The following is a 24,675-nucleotide window of genomic DNA, read 5'->3' as shown; positions in this document are numbered from 1 at the left end:
TCAGAAGCTTTTTCAGCACGTATCGGCGTGCCTTATTCCCAGTTGCAAAGGACTGAGTGTCTCCTTTTGTCCTTTTGTCCCTGCATTCTTGTGTTGAAACCCCATCACCAGTGTGATAAGGTGAAGCCTTTGGGAGGTGACTAGGTCCAGAGGGTGAAGCCCTCATGAATGGGATCAGTGCCCTTTAAAGGAGACCCCAGAGAGATCTTTTGCCTCTTCTAGCACGTGAGAACACAATGAGAAGTTGCCATCTCTGAACCAGAAAGCAGGTCTTCACCAGACACCGAATCTGCTAGGGCCTTAGTGTTGGACTTCCTAGCCACCAGAACTATGAGAAATAGATTTCTGTTGTTCATAAGCCACTCTGCCTGTGGTATTTTGTTACAGCAGCTAGAATGGACCAAAACACCAGTATGTGCATCTATTTATGTGTGAAAGAAGAGGCCCCAAAGCTCAGTTTGATATTTGGATCTGTTACACCGCATTCTCTAGAACTAGAGTTTATAGAATCAGAGAATATTTGAATGGGAAAGGCCCTGAGACACCTTCGCAGTCCAGTGGTTCGTAAATCTGACTGTTAGCGTGTAGGTTCCTCTACCTCTCCTTGGAGCTCTGACCTACCAGGCCCAGAGTGGGGCCCAGGAATCTGCAATTTCTAAAAATGCTTGTGACCGGTCAAAGTAAAAAAAAATGCCCCAAGTAATTCTGATGATGATGAGGCAGTTTTAGGAAGGGCTTATCTAGCCAGTGCCTTAATTTAAAGATGAAAACACCGAGGCAGAGGATGTGGAGGTGTTTCTCACTGGCCATGCTAGACCCTCCACCCAACTGTGATTAGGGTCCCACATTCATATTGTAAGTTCCCACTGGGCAGACACAAAGATGCCATTTGCATAAAAGATAAAAGACACAAAGATTTCCATTTGCATAAAAACCCAGCTTCCCATTACCATGGCTTCCTGACCTGCATTAGTTTATTTCTTCTTTCTTCTCTGTACCTCCTGCTACACCGTTTCTTCCTTTCTTCCCTCTTACCATCCTGCACAACGTTGCAGCGTATGACTTTGATCTGTTACTCATTTTTCTTCTTTTAGCTCCTTTCTATGACTGAATCTGGTAGTTAGTATTTAACTTATGGCTAGCTGATAAAGTTTGGATATTTATTGCTGCCCAGATCTCAGGGTGCAATGTGATCCCCAGTGTTGGAGGTGGGGCCTGGTGGGAGGTGTTTGGGTGATGGGGGTGGATCCCTCAGGGCTTGGTGCTGTTCTCAAGATAGTAAGTTCTCTCAAGACCTGGTAGTTTAAATGTGTGGCACGCCCTCCCCACACTCCCTCTTGCTACTGCTCCCACCATGTGAGATGTCTGCTGCCCCTTCGCCTTCCACCATGATTGTAAGTCTTCTGAGGCCTCATCAGAAGCCGAGCAGATGCTGGCCCCGTGCTTCCCGTACAGCCTGCAGAACCATGAGCCAGTTAAATCTCTTTTCTTTATAATTTACCCAGTCTCAGGTATTTCTTTATAGCAATGCAAGAATGGCCTAGTACCTAGCTCAGCTGGAGTGGGCTGCAGAACTTGACTCACCCGCCCAGCCTTGAAGTCCCCTTCCCTGCTGTGACCAGGTCAGGTAGAAGGTAGAAGTAATAGGAATGGGCAGATATTCAGTTTATACACTAGGTGGAGCTAAGGAGCACATTGCACTGCCCTAGGGTGCCCTTGCCTTGATTTACCCATGGCTTTTCTCGTAATTCCAGTGCAAGGATGCACAGTAGAGCATGCCCAATTTCTCTTGGCCTTGACCTCAGATGGCCTTGGTTCCATCCTAGCCATGCCCTTGGTTTCTCCTACTCTTTGGGCACAAGAACGCAAACAGAATGCAAACTCCCTGCTGCTCCTCCCCACTGTCTCGTCTGTTTGTCCACCACGCCTTGCTGACCTGGGCACATTCCCTGAATTCACTGGATTATCATGATGTGCTTCTCCTAGAGCAAGGTTGTTCCCCTCCTCCACTGCAGCAGACTCTGATTGTTACTACCCAGCATTTCCCTGCTGATTGATATCTTCCAGAATTTCTCATCTCTCTAGAGAAAGAAGTCTGTTACCTACCACTTTTCCTCTCCTCTGATGCTTATAATTCATTTTCTTGGCCATCACAACTAAAGAAGTACTTCCCTAGGGAAAAAAAAAGGCTTCTGAGTTCCATTTAATCTCAGATTTGCAATTAAATTGTTATTGCTTTATCTCCATTTTCTGATGACCATCCTTTCCAAATTATTTAAAACTATGTATTTGTTCATGTTTAAGAAATATAGCCCCCTAGCCAACACACATACATGTTTTAAACAGCTCTGAAAATGGGATACATATTACAATTGAGAGGGTTTTTATTTATTTGGCAGCTTTTTTTCCTTAATAGTGCATAGTTTAATTTCACACAGCATCTTCAGTTACTAATTTTGCAGAATCTGCATAAAAGGCCAGGAGAAATTAAAGCCAACTTTAGTTGAAAGTCTGAATTTTGTGATATTACGATGGCTGCAGGTATGTCTAACTCTTGAAAAGATAATTATCTTCCAGCAAAATGTGATGATCTGAACTTTGAATAATGTTTGGTAAATCATTATGCCTTATGAGACCCTTTTATCTTTCGCAATTAGAGCCACCGTAATATTAAATAAAGCCAGGAGACGTTAAGAACTCAGGTTAGGCTAGGTCTACAGTTACATATATTTCATTTTTTAAATCGTTTATTCAGTCAATATTTAATGAACATTTAAATTGAATGGAGGGATTGCTACTTGACCTTTAAGATCCTTTCTGGCTTTCATATTCAATGATTCTGATTTTCTGTGTAAAATCTTAATTTTTTAAATTTTCATAGGTTTTTGGGGAACAGGTAGCATTTGGTTACATGAATAAATGCTTTAGTGGTGATTTCTGAGATTTTGGTGCACCCATCACTGGAGCTGTGTACACTACCCAGTGTGTAATCTTCTATCCCTCACCCCTCTCCACCCTTTATCCTGAGTCTCCGAAGCCCATTGTGTCATTATTATGCCTTCGTGTCCTCATAGCTTAGCTCCCATTTATGAGTGAAAACATACAATGTTTGGTTTTCCGTTCCTGAGTTACTTCACTTAGAATAATGGTCTCCAATTCCATCCAGGTTGTTGCGAATGCGATTATTTCATTCCTTTTTATGGCTGCACTTATGTATATTTAGGCAAAAGAAAGTAAAACCCTATTTTCGGATCTCCATTTTAAGAGTTACAAAGCAAATCATGCAGATTAATTTCCATAAAAGAACTATGAAGAGTTCCAATGCTTTTATCCATAGATGTTCTTTCTTTGAAGATAAAAAAATATGTGTTTTAGCTGTTGACAGCATTCATTTCATAGTACAAAATGGGCTGTGCTTTACCCAGAAATGAGGGTTAGGTTTTTACACATGGAAAGAACTAAGTCTTGTTTTTTTAATCCATTACCAGACAAGGTTTGTGTGTGTATGAACTATTTTTCTTTGCTTCATAGGAAATTTATCCTATTAAGCCATTTAATTTGGCCTTGCAAAACTCATCATGGGGTAATGGAAAATTTTCCTTGTCAGATGGATACACAACTAGTCAAAAAATTATCTATCTATCTATCTATCTATCTATCTATCTATCTATCTATCTATTTTTTTCAGAGTCTCGCTCTGTCATCCAGGCTGGAGTGCACTGGTGCAATTTTCACTCACTGCAATGTCCAGCTCCCGGGTTCAAGCGATTCTCCCACCTCTGCCTCCCTAGTATCTGGGGCTACAGGTGCATGCCACCACACCCAGATACTTTTTTTTTTTTTTTGTATTTTTGGTAGAGATGAGGTGTTACCATTGTTGCCCAGGCTGGTCTTGATTGAACTCCTGGGCTCAAGTGATCTGCCTGCCTCGGCCTCCCAAAGTGCTGGGATTACAGCTGTGAGCCACTGTGCTTGGCCCAAAAATATTTTTTGTGGTTAGCCACTGAGTACAGGTCAACAGAAGGTCACTTGAGTACCTTCACTTTCTTTTTCATCGTGTAAATTGTCCACATAGCCCAGCACCTGTCCCTGCCCTCTGGTCGGCCTGGCCTCTTTGCTGTGACCTCCTGCATTACCGATCCTGAGCAGGCATAGGTGTCTGCCCAGAGCAGCTGCACCCAGAGCTCCACGTGGGTGTGGAATGCTCAAGAATCAATAAAGGCACAAGGAAGGGCTGAATGGCAGGGGTCCCAGTGATCCATGGAGAGGGAGGGAAGATACTGGCTTACCCAAGAGTAAATTATTTCGACAGCCCGTCATTTTCCCTGCTGGGCATCTTTGTGGAATGACTGCCTCACTCTCAGGGGGCTTCTGACCGACCAGTGCAGACTAATTTTGATATTTGTCAAAGCCTGAAATGTGATAGGAAAAGGTTCCTCTTAAAATCATGGTGCGTTCTGATATGGAAATAAGCCGGGGATTACCCATGCGGTTTTTTTTTTTTTTTTTTTTTTTTTAACTGTCAGCAGAGGGTTTCGCCTGACAGTTTTGAAGCTTTCTCTGCATCTTTACCTGCTGCTCTGACACTCTCCTTTGTCTCTGAGCATAGGGTGGGATCTTAATTCTTCCCTGACCCAGATATCTGAATAGAGACCAGTCCCATAAACTATCCCACCAGTACCAAGTGGGATAAGGCAGTTGGTTACTTGAAAACCAGATTAAACTTCAAAATAATGTTACTGAATCTGGAAATGGAATAGAAAAAAAAATAGAAGAAATAAAAAAAGAAAAAAGCAAATAGACACATTTATCAAATATAGGCTGTGGTCATCCCAGGCTAAACATGAATCACCTGTGTAATGTGGTTTCTTTTTTTGGAGCGATCATCACATGACTATGCAGAAATAGGCCCTAACTTGCTAAAAGAACGTGCATATAGTGATTTAGAGAACTGTACCTTTCCAGTCATAGCTAAACCACACAGTATGTCTTTCTGTGACAAATGGGGTATTTATTATACACACAGACTTTTATATATTTATGTATGGCATAGAACTGTCATATGTAATGTTTACCTATCATATGCATATGTATATTATAATGGTCATATATAATGTTCGCTTTAGTTTCCAAAGTCTGAAATATGCTTTTCAAATAAAAGTTGTATCCTATTCAAAAAACAGCTAATGCATGCTGGATTTAATACCTAGGTGTTAGTTGATAGGTGCAGCAAACCACCATGGCACACATTTACTTATGTAACAAACCTGCACATCCTGCACATGTACCCTGGAACTTTAAATAAAATAAAATATTTAAAAAGGTTGTATTCTATTCAGCTAAAAGAACATGTAACTCTCACTAAATAAATGGTATTTTAATTTAAAAATGTATCGTAGGTTTTTAAAAAATTTTAATTGGTTATAAAAAGGCTATCAGGCTATAGAGAGATGTTTCTGATGGCTGGAGACTTAGGGATTGGTGGAAATATTGCTTCTGTTCTCTTGGGTTCTAGGATCCATTGATGTGGTCACAAGTCCCTGGGCTAATTCAGATAAAGACAAGGGCCAGCAGTGGTCTTATTTTTCTTTGTGTGTGTGTGTGTGTGTGTGTGTGTGTGTGTGTGTGTGTATGTATGTGTTTTTTTTTTCCCCCTGAACTTAAAAAGTGTTTCAACGATAAAAAAGCCTTTATTGGTCACTGTGGTACAGATCTTACCTGGAACCAGGATCCAGTGAGGGTGGGGCTGGCTAAATGGGAGAGTGACCTAGGCAGCCGTGCAGGGCCTGGGGAAGGCCCGTCACTTGGGGATGAATGCCAACAATTGTGACTCTTATCACTATGTTCTTTGAATTTGTGTTTTGTAAGTGAAATGTGAGGGGGCAGTGGAGCATGCATGGGGGATTGGAGCCTCAGCTCACGTGCAGTCCTGCCTCCCACTGGCCTCCCTTCCTATCTCCCCATTCCCCAGGATGGGTTCTTGACCACCCACTTCTAGCCAGTTGGTGCCCTGGCCCTGCCCAGCCTCTCCCTTCCAATCCCACCCTGTGTGACTGCCCAGGGCGGCAGTCAATTGCATCAACAGGGGAGGCTTATATTCCATTGTGTCTGTCTGCCCCTTGAGAAGGCCTGAACATGAGGCGTTGTGTGCCCTGCAGCTGCCAGGCAGGTGGTTACTGTCATCACCTGGGCTGGCAGTGATGCTGTGCATTCAGCGGGTGACTAGGCAGGGGCCTCTCACCTGTCCTGGATCCAGGTCCTGAACATGGCCTGGAGTGGAAGTTGCAATATCTTGGGGAGCCCCCATTTGTCTGCGAAGGGGGTTATTGACTTCCTTAGCCCAGGTGAGGTCTCTGCATTTTCACTTATCCTGGGCTTTGAAAATTAAGGCACCCCTCTAGTGATGATGGCACACATCCACAGACCTCCCTCTTCTAAGTCTGTACTCGATCATCCTGCCCTCATGGTCTTCTGGGCAGCCTGTACTTGGACCACACTCCCCCTCGTGATAATTATTCTGCAGCTTTCAAGAATCCTCTGACAGCCTGTGTGTGGCTATTTTCACTTCAGAATTACTCCATGGTTACCACACGTTTCTGTGTATTCTGTGAATGGGCAGATCAGCAAGGTGACCCTAGGGCTTTGGCTCAGGCTGCATCCCATGATATTTTTGGCAGAGTCTGATGGATTTAGTTCTTCTACAGAGAACTATTACGTACTTCAAAGTAATTTTCAGCAGCAGTCAAGCAAATCTGCACTTACAGATACTTAGCCCTTCAGAATGCTGGAGGCTTCAGCAAGGTGTATAAGAAAAGCTAATTCTGTCTTTGTGGATAAGATGGAATGATATGGACAAGCACATAGTGGCAGACTGGATTGTCTGCTGAGTAGTGATCTAGGTCACTCTGCTAATGGAGAGTGACAGGACTCCAGTACTGATCAATATCTTTGATCGGTAGTGTGGATGAGGACTGATGATGTCCAGATAGAACATGCATGGTGTCCTGAAACTGGGCCAGAGAACAGATGTGATTGATGTCGCCACTAAAGTCCATAGGTTTGAATGTGGGACATGTCAAACAAGAACAAACTGCATAGGACATATTTAGATTCAAAAATGGTATCTGAAAATTAGAACCCTTGGGAGTTTTAACTGCCTGTTAAATGAGTGACTCCATCAGCATGCTGGAACTGTTAAAATTTTTTAAAAGGCCATGCCAAAATGAATTGAAAACTTATGTCCATACAGAATCCTGCACATGGATGTTTATAGCAGCTTTATTCATAATTGCCAAAAATTGGAAGCAACCAAGGTGTCCTTCGAAAGGTGAATGGATAAATTTTAGTATATCATATAATAGAATATTCTTCAGTGATCGAAATAAATGTGCTATCATGCCACAAAAACACTCAGAGGAAGCTTCAATGCATTTTGCTAAATGAAAGAAACCAGTAGGAAAAAGCTACATACTGTGTGATCACAACTATAGAACATTCTGGAAAAGGCAAAACTATGAAGACAGTCAAAAGGTCAGTGGTTGCCAAGAGCTTGGGAGAGAGAGGGATGAATAGATGGAGGACAGGGGACTTTTAGGGCAAGAAAACTATTCTGTATGATACTATAATGGTGGATATATGTCATTATGCGTTTGTCAGAACCCATAGAATGCTCTAAAAACTGCTCTTAAATATGTAAAAAAAAGAAAAGGCTGTAAATTGGTGCTAGTCCTTCCAGCTCTTTTCATGTGGGAGCAGGCAGATTAAGAGGCAGACACTTGTGTCCAGCAGCCATTTAGCAGAATGGCAAGAGCTGGCTTAAAGCCAGGCTGCCTGGATTCATATCCTTGTCCTGCATCTTCTTTGTCTTGGGGCCTTGAACAAGTGTCTGAGCCTCTTTGCTCATCTGTAAAATAGGTTTAATGACAATCCCTTCCTGAAGGGATACAGGATTAAATGAGTGACTCCAGATAAAGCTCTTAGAACAGTCCTGTGCTCACTGAACATCAGCTGTGCTATTCATCCTGCATTTGGTTCTGCAGTTTGTAACTAGCGCCTCAGAGTGGAGGAAACAAAGGTTAAGGGTAACCTTTCTAATTCAGGCTCTAGTCTTGTGGCTCTTTTGCAGTTCCCTTTGGGTACACTGTTCCCCAGCCTGGAATGCATTGATCTCTTTTCTACCTGGCCAAATCAGATGTCTTTTGAAGTCAAAGTTTAGATGCCACCTTCTCTAGAGCTTTCTCTGGCTTCTTTATGTAGTTACTGGCTCTGTTTTCTGCCCCCACAGCATCCCGAATAGCACTTTGGTTAAACACAGTTGTTTACCTGTCTGCTTTCCTGGCTTTGCAGGGGCAGGCTGGGATTGGGTCGCCAGTGTTTTCCCAGCAGCTAGCCTGGTGTTTGACAGATGCTGGTGAATGGAATGAAAACAGAATTCCCTGCCTCCCCCAGTAATAATAGGATGCTGCCGGAAATTGAATGCTGCAAGGAATGTTGAGCTTCCTGGCATGAGATCTATTTAAGTGGAGGTAGTTGATTGCAGCTGAGGGGATTCGTGGATCAGATGAAAGTAAATCAGATGACCTCTGAGCTCCTTCCAGCTCTGGGATTCTGTGACAGTCCTTCACTGAGTGATGCCACAGCGTGCTGGTGTCAGGATCGCCCACGCCCGGCAGATGGGGATTGTTTTTTGATGTCCTTATAGGACAGTTTCCATGTAAAGATCGGTTAGAAACAGTTTTGTTCAATTACTTTTTAAAGAATAAACTTTGATTTTATAAAATTACAAATTTAAAGCTCGCCTTTTCTTTGAACTTTCCGTTTTAGCTAACAAAACATTATTTTGTTTATAAATCTAGCAAATTGTAACCAGGTTCAAGAGAGTCTGTTTCATTAAATAACGAATGATTGTTTTATGAAGTGATTAGTTTTATTAAATACTTGAGTTATGTTCCTTTGAACATTTTAAAGTGCATTCGTAAATGTTGTATTTTCTATATCCCTTTAAAGTACTTTATTGTCAGAATAACTAAGGTTGTGCCAAAGACCTGAGAGGCGACCTGAATAAGACGGGGTAGCTGGAGCATCAGTAAGGATAACCCTGCAGTGATTGAAACAAGTCAAATATGTTCAAACTCTTGAGCTCATAATAACAGGAAAAAAAGGAATAAGAAAGCGTATTAGTCTGTTTTCACGCTGCTGATAAAGACATACTCAAGACTGGGTAATTTATAAAGAAAAAGACGTTTGATGGACTCACTGTTCCACATGGCTGGGGAGGCCTCACAATCATGGTGGAAGGTGAAAGGCACGTCTTGCATTGTGGCAGGCAAGAGAGAATGAGAGCCAAGCAAAAGGGGTTTCCCTGATAAAAGCGTCAGATTTCATGAGACTTACTCACTCCCACAAGAACAGTATGGGGGAAACTGCCCCTGTGATTCAAGTATCTCCCACTGGGTCCCTCCCACAGCACATGGGAATTATGAGAGCTACAATTCAAGATGAGATCTGGGTGGGGACACAGCCAAACTGTATCAGTCACCGTTAGAGGACACTAGGGAACTGCTTCACTATCTTGAAAAAACTGGTAAAATAAAGGGAAGAACTCCAAGAACTGATGCTGCCTTTCCGACGAGCTCCACCTCTCAGTTTAATTGGACCTTGATGAGGGGAAGTTTCTCTTTATAACTGTGATCCAACTAATACCCGAAGCAGGAGTGAAGGGCCGTCACCGCCATGTAGCCTCTGAGGAATCGGTCACTAGGCAGGGATTGTCTGTGGCTGCCAGTAGTGCAAGTGTAGCCACCACGACACCCAGACAGTCTGCTTGCCTCTGATGGAAACAGGCACTACCACCTATCTTTGGGTTTTACAGGAAAAAAAAAAAAAAAAAGAACCTAAGTCTTATCAAGCCTCTAGATCCACCTGCCAACTTACAGGCTACACAAAGGATCAAGGAAAATGTTAAACCAAACCACAAGGATACAACAAACGATTCCCAGAATCTGGCAAACCTTATTGGACAAGTGAGCCTGTTTATTCCACAAAAAGATTTCAAGAATTAGGAAAGAAAAAAAGACAGCAGGGGACCTATAAAGGTCCAGGACACTTAAAATCCACATCTGCCAATTTCAGCAGATGATTTTTTCAGATCCTATTTCAGTCTGTGTGTGTATGTGTGTGTATGTGCGTGCACACACAAAAATGAGTAGGGCAATATGAACCTTGACGGGATATCTGATGACATTAAGAATTAAAGTAATTTTTTAGATGTGATAGTGGTATTGTTGTTTGGTTAAAAATATCTTGTTTTTGGCTGGGCGCGGTGGCTCCCGCCTGTAATCCCAGCACTTTGGGAGGTGGAGGTAGGTGGATTACGAGGTCAGGAGATCGAGACCATCCTGGCCAACATGATGAAACCCCATCTCTACTAAAAATACAAAAACTAGCTGGGCATGGTTGTGTGTGTCTGTAGTCCCAGCTACTCGGGAGGCGGAGGCAGGAGAATCGCTTGAACCTAGGAGGTGGAGGTTGCAGTGAGCCGAGATCGCGCCACTGCACTCCAGCCTGGTGACAGAACAAGACTCTGTCTCAAAAAAAAAAAAAAAGAAAAAAATTGTTTTTGAAGATAAATGGCAGTATTTGCAGATTAAATTACATGATGTTTGGGATTTGCTTCAAATAATTTCGGGGGAAAGATGAGCTTAGTGGGTGGAAATATGGAAGAAACAAGATTACCCATGAATGGAGAATTGTTGAAACTGGGTTTATTGCACTCTGGCCTCTCTTTTTGTGTATCTTTGAAGTTTACCAAAACAAAAACTTTTAAAAAATTACTTTGTCTAACAACCCAAACCCTCCCAAATATTAAGTACTACTTGAAAAATGAATAAACAAGAAAAAACTCGTGTTTGTAAGATTTTAATTTCCAATCACAAGTCTAAATTACTCAGCTACATATTTTGAAGTGGAGCCCTGAGACAAATAATCTTAAACATTATAAATAATTAAAGTACCAAAAGTGCTCAGATTTTTCTACATACAGATTATTCTCTTAGGGTTTCGTTTCTCAAACATGTTTATATGACACTAACCCACCAAAGAATCAAATACTTAGTCCCATACAGTTTGGCATTACCTTCCTAAGCAATTGCGGGGCTTGTCTTCTCAGCTAACCGAGGATTCTCAATGACCAACAAGACCTTGGCCAAGATGCCAACTGGGCCTTTGCCCAGGACACAGAATAGACAGACATCCGGAGTGCTCTTTGGAGTTGCTAAGGCAATGCCTTCCAAATGAAGTCTGGCAGACTGGCCTGTGGGTTTCAGTCCTGGCATTACCTAATTTTCTTTTTTTATTATTCTTGGAAGTTTGTGACTTCCACTAAAAGAATAACTAACGGCCTTCACTGCTTCAGTTGGTTTTGCATTTCATTGGTTTTGATGCTTAAATGGCTTCCTGGCCAGCTCTAAAGACTTTTAAACTTGAGGGAGCTTTGTGTCTCTGCTCGGGCTTTGCCTGACCCTGCAAAGAAAGCCATTCTAAGGAAGCGTGCTGGTCGAACATTTGCAGGTTCTCTCTCATGCCATGTGAGCTGCGTGCGCATTACAGCTCATTAGTGGCCCTGAGTCAGGCGAGTGATTCACAGTCGGCATTTAAACACATAACAGAATTGAATGGAAAACGTTGAACTGCATTCTGAGCTGTAAGGAAAATACTGTTTTTCAAAACCTGTTCTTCATTTATATGTACGTAAATATAAATGAGTTTCTTATTGTGGGTCACTATGAAATCTGTCACTTCACTGTGAGGTGGGGAAAGCTGGGAGCGCCCAGCACATGAACAAGAGCAAGAATGGATCCTGAACTGAGAGTAAGGAGGCTGGCCCCAAACCAAGCAAACACCGGGACGCAACCTTGCTTGAAACAAACAAGAGCTACAAAAATAGAGCAAGTGGTGGCTCCTCAGGGGAGGGACAGATTTAGTGGAGGAGCAAATGATTATCGCTAAAGACGTGGACTGCGGCATTTTATTCTGTAACTTATGTCTTTTATGTCTGTTCCATCTTTCTATGCTTCTAATTCACCATTCCCTTTTGGTAGCACAGTGCTTGGTGCAATGTAGGCAATCAATAAATATTTATTAGACGCAAATACTAGTAATCATACCACCTGTTTCAGGGGGCCTGGGAGGAGGAGCCTGGGGCCTGGGAATCTACATTTTAACAAATTTTCCAGGCAGCCAACCTGGCAGCGGTTGCAGACGGTTATTAAAGAAACACTGACCTAGTCCACCTGCTCATTTTGCCGGCCCAGGCCATACACACAGCATTTGAACCAGTGAAAGCTTGGGTTGACCACCTTCTGGGGGAAGGCGTTACTCACCATGTCACCCAGCATCTCATGTTGATCTGCTTTTCACCAAACATACTGCACGACCTTCTAGTAGATGGGCTGGACTCCGTGCTTCCTCCCTACCCCATCACATCCTTCCTGTTGCCTTCAGACATTTCCCTAAATCACCCATCATTTCACTTCCCTGCTCTATACCTTTGGCTTTCTCTCTGCTGCTTGTAGCCTAAGACTTACTGCTGCATTCTGCCTGCCACAGTCTTCCCTGAGCCTATCTCCCCAATCTTGTCTCTCTGCCAGTCTCCCAACCCTCTCCTTTTCTTTCTCTTCCTGCTGAGGCCACCCCAGATTGCTCGACGTACCACAGGTACTTCACCCTTCCCTGAGTCTGATCTTCTGCTCATGTTGTATTCTCTAATTGGAGGAGCCTCTATTTTCATTGGAATTGCATCCATCTCCCCAGACCAAGTTAGAGTGCTGCTTCTATAAAACCTTCCTGGCCGGGCGCTGTGGCTTGTGCCTGTAATCCCAGCACTTTGGGAGGCCGAGGCTGGTGGATCACCTGAAGTCAGGAGTTTGAGACCAGCCTGGCCAACATGGTGAAACCCCGTCTCTACTAAAAATACAAAAGAATTAGCCAGACGTGGTGGCGGACACCTATATTTCCAGCTACTAGGCCGGCTGAGGCAGGAGAACCACTTGAACCTGAGAGGAGAAGGTTGCAGTGAGCTGAGATTGTGCCACTGTACTCCAGGCTAGGCAGCAAGAGTGAAACTCCGTCTCAAAAAAAATAATAACCACCTCAAACAACAACAACAAAAAAACCACCAAAAACCCTTCCCTGCTTTGGAGCGAATCCATTCTCCCTCTCCCTGTGCCCCTCCTTGTTCTCTGCACATTTCTGTGACAGCACCTAAGCCTTGCCTGCCTTGGACTTTGTCACCTTGGCCTGTGTTTGTCTGATGAGAAAGCAAGTTTGCAGAAGGTGGTATTTGTGTGTTCTTCTCTTTATAGCCTTGCAAACAGTCTTAAACATTTATTAAATTAATTTTTCTATGAGTTCTGATTCTATCAAAGTTAATATTCATTGTCAGCTTGGCCAATTAACTTGTGTAAACAGACCTCTAATCTCATGTGAAGGCTCAACACTCCTTATTACTTCTTTGCCATTCACTTCTTTATAAACGCAGTAAAAAAACATTGCAGGATTTGTGTGCTGCTCATGGTCAATAATTTTTAGTTTGTTTCCTTCCAGAGAGGAGGTAGACAGGTAGCAAAAGGGGAGCATGATCTTAAAGAGTTAGCAAACTGGATCTTTAGTAACTGCTATATATATACACACACACATACATATATACACACATATATACATATACATATATACATATACATATATACACATATATATACACACACACATATATATATTTTTTTGAGATGGAGTCTTGCTCTGTCACTAGGCTGGAGTGCAATGGTGCAATCTTGGCTCCCTGCAACCTCTGCCTCCCTGGTTCAAGCGATTTTCCTGCCTCGTCCTCCAAGTACCTGGGACTACAGACACACGCCACCACACCTGGCTAATTTTTGTATTTTTAGTAGAGATGGGGTTTCACCATGTTGGCCAGGATGGTCTTGATCTCTTGACCTTGTGATCCGCCTGCCTCGGCCTCCCAAAAGGCTGGGATTACAGACGTGAGCCACTGTGCCCGGTCCATAACTGCTGTTTTTAAGAGACGAGGGTGGGAGTAGTTAGAGAAGTGAATAGGGCATAAATGAAAACATAAGGCCGGGCGCGGTGGCTCAAGCCTGTAATCCCAGCACTTTGGGAGGCTGAGACCGGCGGATCACGAGGTCAGGAGATTGAGACCATCCTGGCTAACACGGTGAAACCCCGTCTCTACTAAAAAATACAAAAATCTAGCCGGGCGAGATGGTGGGCGCCTGTAGTCCCAGCTACTCGGGAGGCTGAGGCAGGAGAATGGTGTAAACCCGGGAGGTGGAGCTTGCAGTGAGCTGAGATCCGGCCACTGCACTCCAGCCCGGGCAACAGAGCGAGACTCTGTCTCAAAAAAAAAAAAAAAAAAGAAAACTTAAGACAGGATGGTGAGTAAAGGGCCTCTGTAGTGCAGCCCCTTGGTGTCTGTTAGAGAGCCCTGCAGCTTGGCTCTGCAGCCCATCCTAACTCTGTTTCAGGTCAATTCCATTCTCCATCGGCTATTGGAGAAGCCCAGCACTGGGAGCAGTATTTTGGTCCATACCCCACATAGCAAATCCTCTGCTCAAAATTAGAGGGTAGAGCAGAAAACTTAGCACAAAAGAGTGCAGGCTCAGGCACTTTCATTTTCCTGACTTTGATGCCTATTAAATAACCATTTTTTTTTTTTTTTTTTTTTTAGGCAGCGTCTCGCTCTGTCGCCCAGGCTGGAGTGCTGGAGTGCAGTGGCGTGATCTCGGCTCACTGCAAGCTGCACCTCCTGGGTTCATGCCATTCTCCTGCCTCAACCTCCCGAGTAGCTGGAACTACAGGCGCCCACCACTGCTCCCGGCTAATTTTTTGCATTCTTAGTAGAGACAGGGTTTCACCGTGATCTCGATCTCCTGACCTCATGATCCACCTGCCTCAGCCTCTGAAAGTGCTGGGATTACAGGTGTGAGCCACTGCACCTGGCCCGATGCCTATTAAATAGCTTTCATGCAGTCACACTGCATTGGGGTGATTTCGTAAAGTGAAATCATGCCGGATACAGTGGCTCACGCCTGTAATCCCAGCACTGTGGGAGGCCGAGGTGGGTGGATCACTTGAGGCCAGGAGTTCGTGATGAGCCTGGCCAACATGACGAAACCCTGTCTCTACTAAAAATACAAAAATTAGCCTGCTGTGGTGGCACACACCTGTAATCCCAGCTACTTGAGAAGCTGAGGCAGGAGAATCACTTGAACCAGGGAGGCTGAGGTTGCAGTGAGCCGAGATCGTACCACTGCACTCTAGGCTGGGCAGCAGAGTGAGACTGTCTTAAAAAAAAAATTCATTATTGAATGCATTTTTTGTTTCTGTGGCAGGAAGTAAACCCAATTTAAAAAGGTTAAAAATCCTCCAATTGAAATACTGATTTGTGTTTCGCTGTTGCAGGTTCCTTGCATTGACTCCATGGCGAGTGTATCACCTGATTTCCGTCATGATACTGGGGCGTGTTATTATGCAAATAATAAAGGATATGGTTTTGTCTAGAACAAGAGGTAAGAAAACTCAGTTTTTATTTATATGGTATTTAATTTCCTAGAGCCTGCATTTCTGATCTTTGTGTAGGCATATTAACCAATTAGTCCTTTGAACAGGAGCAAATATAGGCATTGACTTAGCTGTTTTCAATATGGTAATTTATTGAGATGATGTTGTCTTTATAGCTACTGCTTCTGGGCGAAAGGTTTGTGTGTGCTGGTTTTTCTCTTGGCCTTAAGAGCTATTTTAAATACCACTTTGGTATTTAAGTAGGCTGCAGTGAGGATAACAGTTAAATATTTATTACATCTCACATGACGAAACTGGGCCACTGGAAAATGGACTAGTTTATGTAAAAATTTTCTATCCCTCAGTGAAGAAAAACAACGAATTCAAGGTTTAAAAGCAAGTGATGGTTAAATACATGTAAAAAAATGAGTTGATAATGAAAAATAAATTAATTTTAACTTTAAGTTTAAAAACAAGAGCTTGGTTTTAAAAAAATGTGCCTGAGGTGCTTTTTGAGTAATTTAACTGCATTACAAATCTGACTCAAACCTTTTACATACTTGGAGGAGCCTCTTGTACTCATGCTTGAGCTAGTTTTTGTAAACTTGGAAAAAGCCCTCCTGGGAATAATTAAGCCCCATAAACCTAAATGTAATAAGATAGATTTTATCAGAAATAGCCCTGAGGAGGTTACAAAGAGACATTTAATTTCACTAAATGCACCCCAAATGGAGGGATGCTTTTGGTGGAGGTCCGTGTGGACTGATGTGCGTCAGAACTGCCTGGATTATAGTCCTGGCAGGGATATCGAGGCCTGCCCCATGGGAGGCACCCATCTCCTCCCTGATGGCAACTAGAAGCCAGGGATGTCAGCTGGTATGGATTTACTGTCATGGTGTTCCGAGGATTTGCTTTAAATCCAGTTATGTTTTAAGTCTTTACAGTTTTTAAACTAAATCATAATGTAAACCGTCTTTACATTGTTTTACATTCGTATGTTTCCAGGTTTGAAGATATTTCCTTCCCAGGATTCTGGGAAGGCAAACAAATATGGTTTTGTGCCCTTAGTGCTTTCCGTGAATCCGTGGATTTCAGTTGTATTCTTCAACACGCTCTTCCTTCTCTCCCTTTTTTCCCTCTCTCTCCATCTTTACCTTCCTTTTTTCTGTTACAGGGAATAGACACCTAACGCGCCAATCTCAGCCCAAGCAGGCACTTGTTGTGATACTTGTTCACCACACATGTATCAAGGCTGCCTTGAGGTGGGGCATCTCCACGCATTAGGGTTTCATGCCACAGTTGGTCTGTGGATCAGTCCTTGATGATTCTTATTCGTCTGCCTTGACTAATATCTGATAGAGGAGAGCCTGTTTTCCTGAATAGACTGTACTATTTTCACCCTCTAGGAACTCCGTCAGGGAAATCTCAGAAGATAAAGCCACTCATAAATTTTATCTGCAACCATTTTAGCTTGAGGATAAGCTAAACGTGGACCCAGGAAGCAAACTGAGCATCTGAATGTTTGCAGTGGGCTTCAGATTTGGCCCTACTCTGGGCACAAATTATAAGGAATATAGACACGTGTGGAAGGCCAAAGATAAAGCTGACTTTACAATGGTCCTTTTCTCACTCCTGGCCCCTCACGCACAGATTGTTTCCACTGTCGACTCATGGGCTTGATATTCATGTGGATGTGGAAATTTCATGCTCACAAATTGCAGGAAACCTTTACGTTGCAAGGATTCAGTCCTTTAATCCCAGCACTTTGGGAGGCCGAGACGGGCGGATCACGAGGTCAGGAGATCGAGACCATCCTGGCTAACACGGTGAAACCCCGTCTCTACTAAAAATACAAAAAAACTAGCCGGGCGAGGTGGCGGGTGCCTGTAGTTCCAGCTACTCTGGAGGCTGAGGCGGGAGAATGGCGGGAACCCGGGAGGCGGAGCTTGCAGTGAGCTGAGATCCGGCCACTGCACTCCAGCCCGGGCAACAGAGCGAGACTCCGTCTCAAAAAAAAAAAAAAAAAAAAAAAAAAAAAGAAAAAAAAGAAAAATTAAGGTGGTAGAGTAGAAAGAACACCAGCCTAAAGAGCCTCATTTTTTAGCTAGTTCATTCCATTTCCTACCTGTGGAGAAGCCCATGATAGACTGCATTTGTTTCTGTGGCTGTTTTAATAAATTACCACAAACTTGGTGTCTCAAAACAGCAGAAACGTCTTCTCTTAAAGTTCTAAAGGACAGTAGTCCAAAGTCAGTGTCACTGGGCCCAAATCAAAGCATTGGCAGGGCTGCACTCCCTCTGGAGTCTCTAAGGAAGGATCCGTTCCTTGCCTCTTGCAGCTCCTGGGGGTTGCGGGCATTCCATGGCTTGCAGCCGCATCACTGCAATCTCTGCTTTCATGCTCACCTGGCCTTCTCTTCTGTCTGTGTCAAACCTCTCCATCTTCCTCTTGTAAGTACACTTGTGATTGCATTTGGGGCCTACCTAGATAATCCAGTATGATTTTCTCATCTCACATTTGTTAACCTGATCGCATCAGCAGAGACCCTTTTTCCACATGAAGTGACAATCACAGATTCCAGGGGTTGCGACTTGATGTCTTTGTGAGCTACGAGTCAGCCTCCTATACCATCTGAACCTCTCTGTCCTGTAAAATGGCAGAAACCCTCCTCATACCACAGGGCTTTAAAGAGGTCAATAAGAGCGTCAAATAAAAGGCCGTTCGGCACAGTAGCCGTCTACTTCACCCAGCTGACATGTCATCAGGGCCACATGGGGTTTGTGCATTCCTGGATCAGTCCATGTTGAGCCCCTTTCTGTGCTGAGGCCCCCGTCCTGGGTGCTGGGCTCTGTCCCGGCAGAGCCTTCCCGCAATCCTGTAGATCAGGCCTTTGCCCAAGGACAGGCTTTTAGTCTTCACCGGATGACATTGCTCTGAGTGTAGCATTTCTACTGCATGAAAATTAAAAAAAAAAAGAAAGAGAAATGGGAACGATTACTCTGTCTTCCTAGAGCTCTGTTGTCTGTGCTGAAGAAACCCTGGTGCCAGCTTCAGCCTCCTTCAGTAGAGTCTCTTAGGACAAAGGCCCATTGGGGAGCCCTGTGAATAGTTGGCAGCAACCCCAGCCCGCAGGCCTTCTAGCACAGAGCGCTGCTGCGATGAATCAGCCTCTGCAGGGCACGGTTTGGCTTCACGTTAGATCCAGATGCAGTTACGGTAACCCCATGGCTTCAATCAGAACTGCCAGCTGCGCTTGTTAGGTGCCCCGGCTTACAGCAACGACAATGGCAATGAAAGAACGACCAAGTCAGCAGTCCCCTCTCCTTCCCTCTCTTCCAACCTCTCTGCTTCCCACATTTTCTCGCTAAAAATATGAAACTTTTATTGTTGAGAGTTTGAGTTTAATTGTACCCTTCCCACAGTTATTATTTTCGTTTTATTCTCTCAGAAAATTTTTAAGTGTGCGGTATTGTTACCTGTGCGTGTTGTACAGCAGATCCCTAGAGCATTTTCATCTTTGATGACTGCAACTCTGTTCCCATTGAACAGCCAAGTCCCCCTTTCCCCTGTTCCCCCTTCATCCAGCACCTGGCAACTACCATTCTACTTTCTGCTTCCATGACTTTGACAACTCCCAGTTACAATCTTTGATACCATCTTATGTGCTTAGTATGAAACAGATGGATGAGGCCAGGCGTGGTGGCTCATGCCTGTAATGTCAGCATTTTGGGAGGCCGAGGCGGGCGGATCACTTGAGGTCAGGAGAGACCAGCCTGGCCAATGTGGTGAAACCCTGTCTCTACTAAAAATACAAAAAATTAGCCGGGTGTGGTGATGGGCACCTGTAATCCCAGCTACTCGGGAGGCTGAGGCAGGAGAATCACTTGAACCCGGGAGGCAGAGGTTGTAGAGCTGAGATCACGCCACTGCACTCCAGCCTCAGTGACAGAGTGAGACTCTGTCTCAAAAAAAAAAAAAAAAAAAAAAAAAAAAAGGCAGTGATACCATCTTGTGAATGAATCTCTGTGAAACCTGTGGGAGCCCATGTCTATTTTGTATTGCCTGTGAACATCCTCTCGCTGGGATGAATTTCTCTCTCATTGTTATATATGTTGAGTGTGTGCTTCCCTGCATTAATGCCTTTGTCTGAACTCTGGGGAACTCTTCTGTGGCCTGAAAAACTCCTCCTGCATTCTGAAACTTTTCTATGACTAGTTGTCTTCTCTCTCATTGAGATAGAACCAGTCATTTCTGCCCCCAGCTTTCTTTTCTGTTTATTTATTTAATTTTTTTTTTAGAATTGGGGTCTCACTCTGTTGCCCAGACTGGAGTGCGGTGGTGTGATCACAGCTCACTGCAGCCTTGAGCTCCTGGGTCAAATGATCTTCCCACCTCAGACTCCTGAGTAGCTGGGTGCATGCCGCCACACTTGGCTAATTTTCTTTTTTAATTTTTTGTAGAGATGGGGTCTTGCTGTGTTACCCAGGCTGGTTTTTAAACTCCTGGCCTCAAGTGATCCTCCAGCTTTGACCTCCCAAAGCACTGGGATTACAGGTGTGAGCCAGTGTGCCTGGCCCCCAGCTCTCTTGAAGATCTTCTCTAGCTACTGCCCTGTGCTGTGGGAGGAGGGCTCAGTGGGTGGCCCTGTGGCTCCCCACAGCTACCTGTGGAGCATCTGCAACTGCTGCTGCTTTATGCTTTCCTTCCTGTGAAATCTACACTGTCCACTGATGGCTGGCCTCAGCACCCTGGTTGCCATCAACTGTGGTCTCAGTAGGAATTGTAGCCCATGAACTGTAGTCCTTCGTGCACTCCCCATTCTCGGTCATTCCAACTTGTACTCTGATAGCTTGTCAGATGGCCTGGATTTGGTTGCCTATCAGGTAGCTTCATCTTTGACCTTGGCCTTTGGAAGTACAGTATCTCCAAGACCTACAGAGTCTGCGAGTTAGTTCTCGGTGCACCCTCTCTCCACTCCTCCCTGGCCTTTTGTGCCTGTTGAACCAGCTCTTTGACTCTTGGATGGACTGTTTCCCTGCTAAGTCTCTTGCCACTTGTACTGTTCTTCAGCCCTGCCCTTAGACTCTCTTCCTCCCTCTACTCAGCTCCCACCTGGTTCGTGCTCAGTGATTACAGAGATGCTGTCCTTACCATTCTAAAGGTCCTTGTTTCCTTATCATTTCTTTACTTTTTAATAATAAAACAAACAAGCAAATGCCCATCCCATACCATCATCTATACTTTCTCCACTTTTGGCTGCAGGATTGTTAGAGATTTGTCAAATGACAAGCTGAGCTGATGTTTTCCAACTTCCCAACTTTAGTTGAAACCTTACTATTGCTCACAGTCCCCTCCATTCTTTTGAGTTCTCCGTTTGTTTTTGTATGCCACCTTCCTCTAACACGTTTGAAGAAGTTTATTTGGAACTTAAGTACAAAACTGTTCAAAAGAGGTCTAGAAGAGGAGCAAAAGTCTAACATGGTAACCGTTGATTATCAACAGATTTATCCTCATGCTTACTGGCAGCCAAGGCGATCAATTGCACAATTCTAATTATCTGAAAAAAACGAAGCAAGCAATTTTGAGAAACTTACTTCCGGAAGTAAAGATTAGGAAGGATTTATCCCATAGATCTTGATAGGGGATATTGAAAAACATAAGGGACAACACATTTGGCTTTTTGTTAGATGGAAAATGCAGAAGCTTCCTCATGGTCACTTCTTACATTGAGCTGCATTAAAGCTGGTAGCTGGGAGTATAATATCAAGATGTAGTCAAATAAAGACATTCATTGGAAAATTAAGAAACCAAGTTAGATCTAGGTGTGCATATATATATATATATGTGTGTGTGTGTGTGTGTGTATGTGTATTATGTTGATTTCATTTGCACCTAGATAAAAGTCAAAACATCTAACGAATGAATAGATAAAAATCTCCTTTTTTTCAAATAACAGTTGTCTTATTTCCCTTCGTCAGCACCGTGTCAAGACTTGCCTTAAATACCGCTTCTATTATTGGCACTTTTTGAGCAGCTGCATTTTCTCTCTTCCATGAACTCACATGGTGTGTGCCTCCCTCTTGTGTAGTTAGTTCCTATACCACCTATCTTGGTTCATATTTACTTGGATGTATATTTTGTCTGCCCCAGGGGACAATGAAGTCCCCAAGGCAGGGTCCATGTATTATAGAGTGTCCTGTCTCCCACGGTAACCACCCAAGTGTTTTACATGTAGTAGGATCTCAATAAATATATGTGACGATTGCCTTAATTAGTCATGGTGCCAGCAGTATACACTGTATGACATGATGGTGTCCTGAGTGTTAAAGATCTGAGCATTCCACTTTAAATAGCTTGGACTGGTTCTGAGTTGAGAAATATTTCAGGAGAAAAATGCCTCCGTTAAGTTTCACATTTTGCTTCTCCCTGTTGCAGGTGCACAGTTGTGGAGAAGCCTCAGTGAAAGGTAGGGAACTTTCTTTCCATCTTGTGCTTAATGGAGGGAGGATGAGGGAGGGGACTGTGCCACCAAGATGTAGCTCTGAAATAGAATTTTAGTGACAGGAATCTAAATCCAAGAGTAATTTACCAGAGTGGGAAAATGAAGAAAAATACCATCAAACAGAGGCCAAGGATAAAGTTGGGACTCATTCTAGGAAGCGATGTGTATCTTGCTATGGTACTGGGCAACATGAATTTGTGAGAATCATAATGTGTGAGGATTTGGAAGGGAGGGGCGGGAGGCATTTTCTTTTGTGATTTCCTTTCAGACTCATTTTTGGGATGTGAACAAAACTGCTGTATTGGGAGAACAGGGCTGCATGCACTCAGTGGAGAAGGCTGCTGGAATGTTCCCGAGGGTTAGCCATGCTGTTGGTTCAGAGGACTGTGGGGTGGGGGAGACATAGAGATGGAGTGAGAGGCTGTGTAGTGTTAAGGTGCAGGAGATGCTGACTGCCACTGGGCTCTTTGCCCAGCCAGAGGCAAACCTCAGCTCTCTTTTTATCGAAGGTCCACCATTCATCCATCCTATGGTAAAGGGGCTGTTTCCAAATGGACAAGGAAAGGGCTGGGGTAAATTGAGGGGACCACAGTGCACTCCACCAACTGGGTGTATGAGAAGCAGAAAAATGAGGGGAGTATGGGAATTAATATTGCAGTAAAATGAATTTTTGTAGGAATTGATTATTTAAATTTCGGCCTTAAAATATAGTTGTATTACTTAAAGGGGATGGCTGAGGAGCCTGACTTGTATCTAAGTGGACATCATGAAATGAATTGTGCAAAAGGAGGACAAAATAATGCCATGAAAAATCTTACTAAAAATCACCCTGTATTTTATATAATGCACCTTTAGAAGCTGTGCTTATGGAAATAAGGCTTATTTCAGCTGGAAAAGTTAATTTCATGATCAGTTTACAACTGCTTGCTTGTTCCATCATTTCAAATCCCAGATTTTCATGGGCAGAATGCAGACTTGCCAAGAGACTCAGGAGAGAGGAGTGACACTGGATATAAGAAGAGAAACGTGATCCCTGGTGCTTCTTGTGGAGGTGGGGGGCGGCTTGGGAGGGATGGGCTGGTCCCAGGGAGGAGCTGGCACAGTCTCTGATAGGCATTTGTCTTGCCCTGTGCTCTGATCTGTGTGCTGTGCACAGGCAGGTTAAGGTTCTCTTTCTATTTTATAGAAACCTGCTTGTGGGAGTGTCAAGATACAGAGAACTCTAAATTACTCTTTTGAGATAGGGAAACAGTCATGTGTTTGGAATGGATTAAAATGTGTTTTGGGTTTTGCTGTCTATCTGCTTCCATGCTCCACGTGCTTTTTCTACATTGCCATCTTTTAGGGAAATCATTTAAATAAAAAACTGTAAGAGAACATCTCAGCTGGAAATAGGATCTGAGTTATGCAGTGGAATGTTGGAAATCAGTAAAAGACATCTATGAAGACAAGGGATTTCATACATGGTTTGTCCAGTATGAGGTTTTAGAATTATTTTAAATTGCAGTTATGCGCTGGCAATAATTTTCTTTACTGATAGAGTTTTATCAGTAGTAAAGAGGAGGATAAAGAAGAGAATGAAAAGCAAACCGAGAATTTAAAATCTGATTCCTAAGCAGAAAATGCATTTCTGACCCAGCAGATGTATAAATACAGTTGTATAAATAGAGCAGACAAGAAATACTGCTTAAGTTTTAGATTTCTTTTAAAAATGAATAACAAAACGTTTGTATTCATATAATAAAATAGTTTGTGTAATTGGAAACAAATTTAAGGTATGTTGTCAATGGATATGATGACATAATTTCTACAGTCATGATAAAATATGTACAGTGACTCATTTAGGAAAGTTTCCTGTTTTCTGAAATTTGGGAGGCCAAGGTGGGCAGATCTTTTGAGTCCAGGAGTTTGAGACCAGCCTGGGCAATGTAGGGAGACCCTAACTCTACAAAAAAGATACAAAAATTAGCTGGGGATGGTGGCACATGCATGTAATTTGAGCTAGTTGGGAGGCTGAGGTGGGAGAATCACTTGAACCCAGGAGGCAGAGGTTGCAGTGAGCGGAGATCATACTGCTGCACTCCAGTTGGGCAACAGAGTGAGACCTTGTCTTAAAAAATAACATAAAATAAATTAAAGACATTTACTTTGTTCCTACAGAAGTGTGTAGGCTCTGAGGAGTGATTCCTGCTAACTAAAGCTCTAAGACAAAGATTTGTAAGTATGAGTGAGAGGTAGGATCTAACTCTGCTAAGGAATTAAACTGTTCAGTGGGTTTGAATCTTGCATTAGTTGGTTCTCTCACACAGGCGTTATTTTTAAAAACAGTTTTAGATTTACAGAAAATTGAGAAGACAGTGCAGACTTTCCATACACGCCCCTACCCCTGGAAACAGTTCCAACCCCCGCCCCCTGCAAATTAATAGCATCCTACGTTGGTGTGGTATGTTTGTTACAATTGATGAAGCAATAGTAATTTATTCTTATTAACTAAAGTCCATGCTTCATTCTGATTTCCTTAGTTCTTACCTAATGTCACTTTTGTGTTCCAGGATCCCATCTAGGATCCCACATTGCATTTATTTGTCATGTCCCT

General features: G+C 43.4%; 1 protein-coding gene across 1 annotated transcript in view; it reads left to right on the top strand.

Moving 5' to 3' along the window:
* Positions 1–24,675, top strand: part of RETREG1 (reticulophagy regulator 1) — a 145,469-nt gene that overhangs the window by 27,761 nt on the left and 93,033 nt on the right. The window contains exons 2-3 of the mRNA XM_010356334.2: positions 15,478–15,584; positions 22,013–22,043. Of these exons, the coding sequence (XP_010354636.2) occupies positions 15,478–15,584; positions 22,013–22,043 (138 nt within the window). The remainder of the gene's footprint in view (positions 1–15,477; positions 15,585–22,012; positions 22,044–24,675) is intronic.

This window comes from Rhinopithecus roxellana, chromosome 3, assembly GCF_007565055.1.
Source record: "Rhinopithecus roxellana isolate Shanxi Qingling chromosome 3, ASM756505v1, whole genome shotgun sequence".
NCBI lineage: Eukaryota > Metazoa > Chordata > Mammalia > Primates > Cercopithecidae > Rhinopithecus > Rhinopithecus roxellana.
Note: the sequence above shows the minus strand (reverse complement) of the source record. Positions and strands in the feature narration are given on the sequence as shown.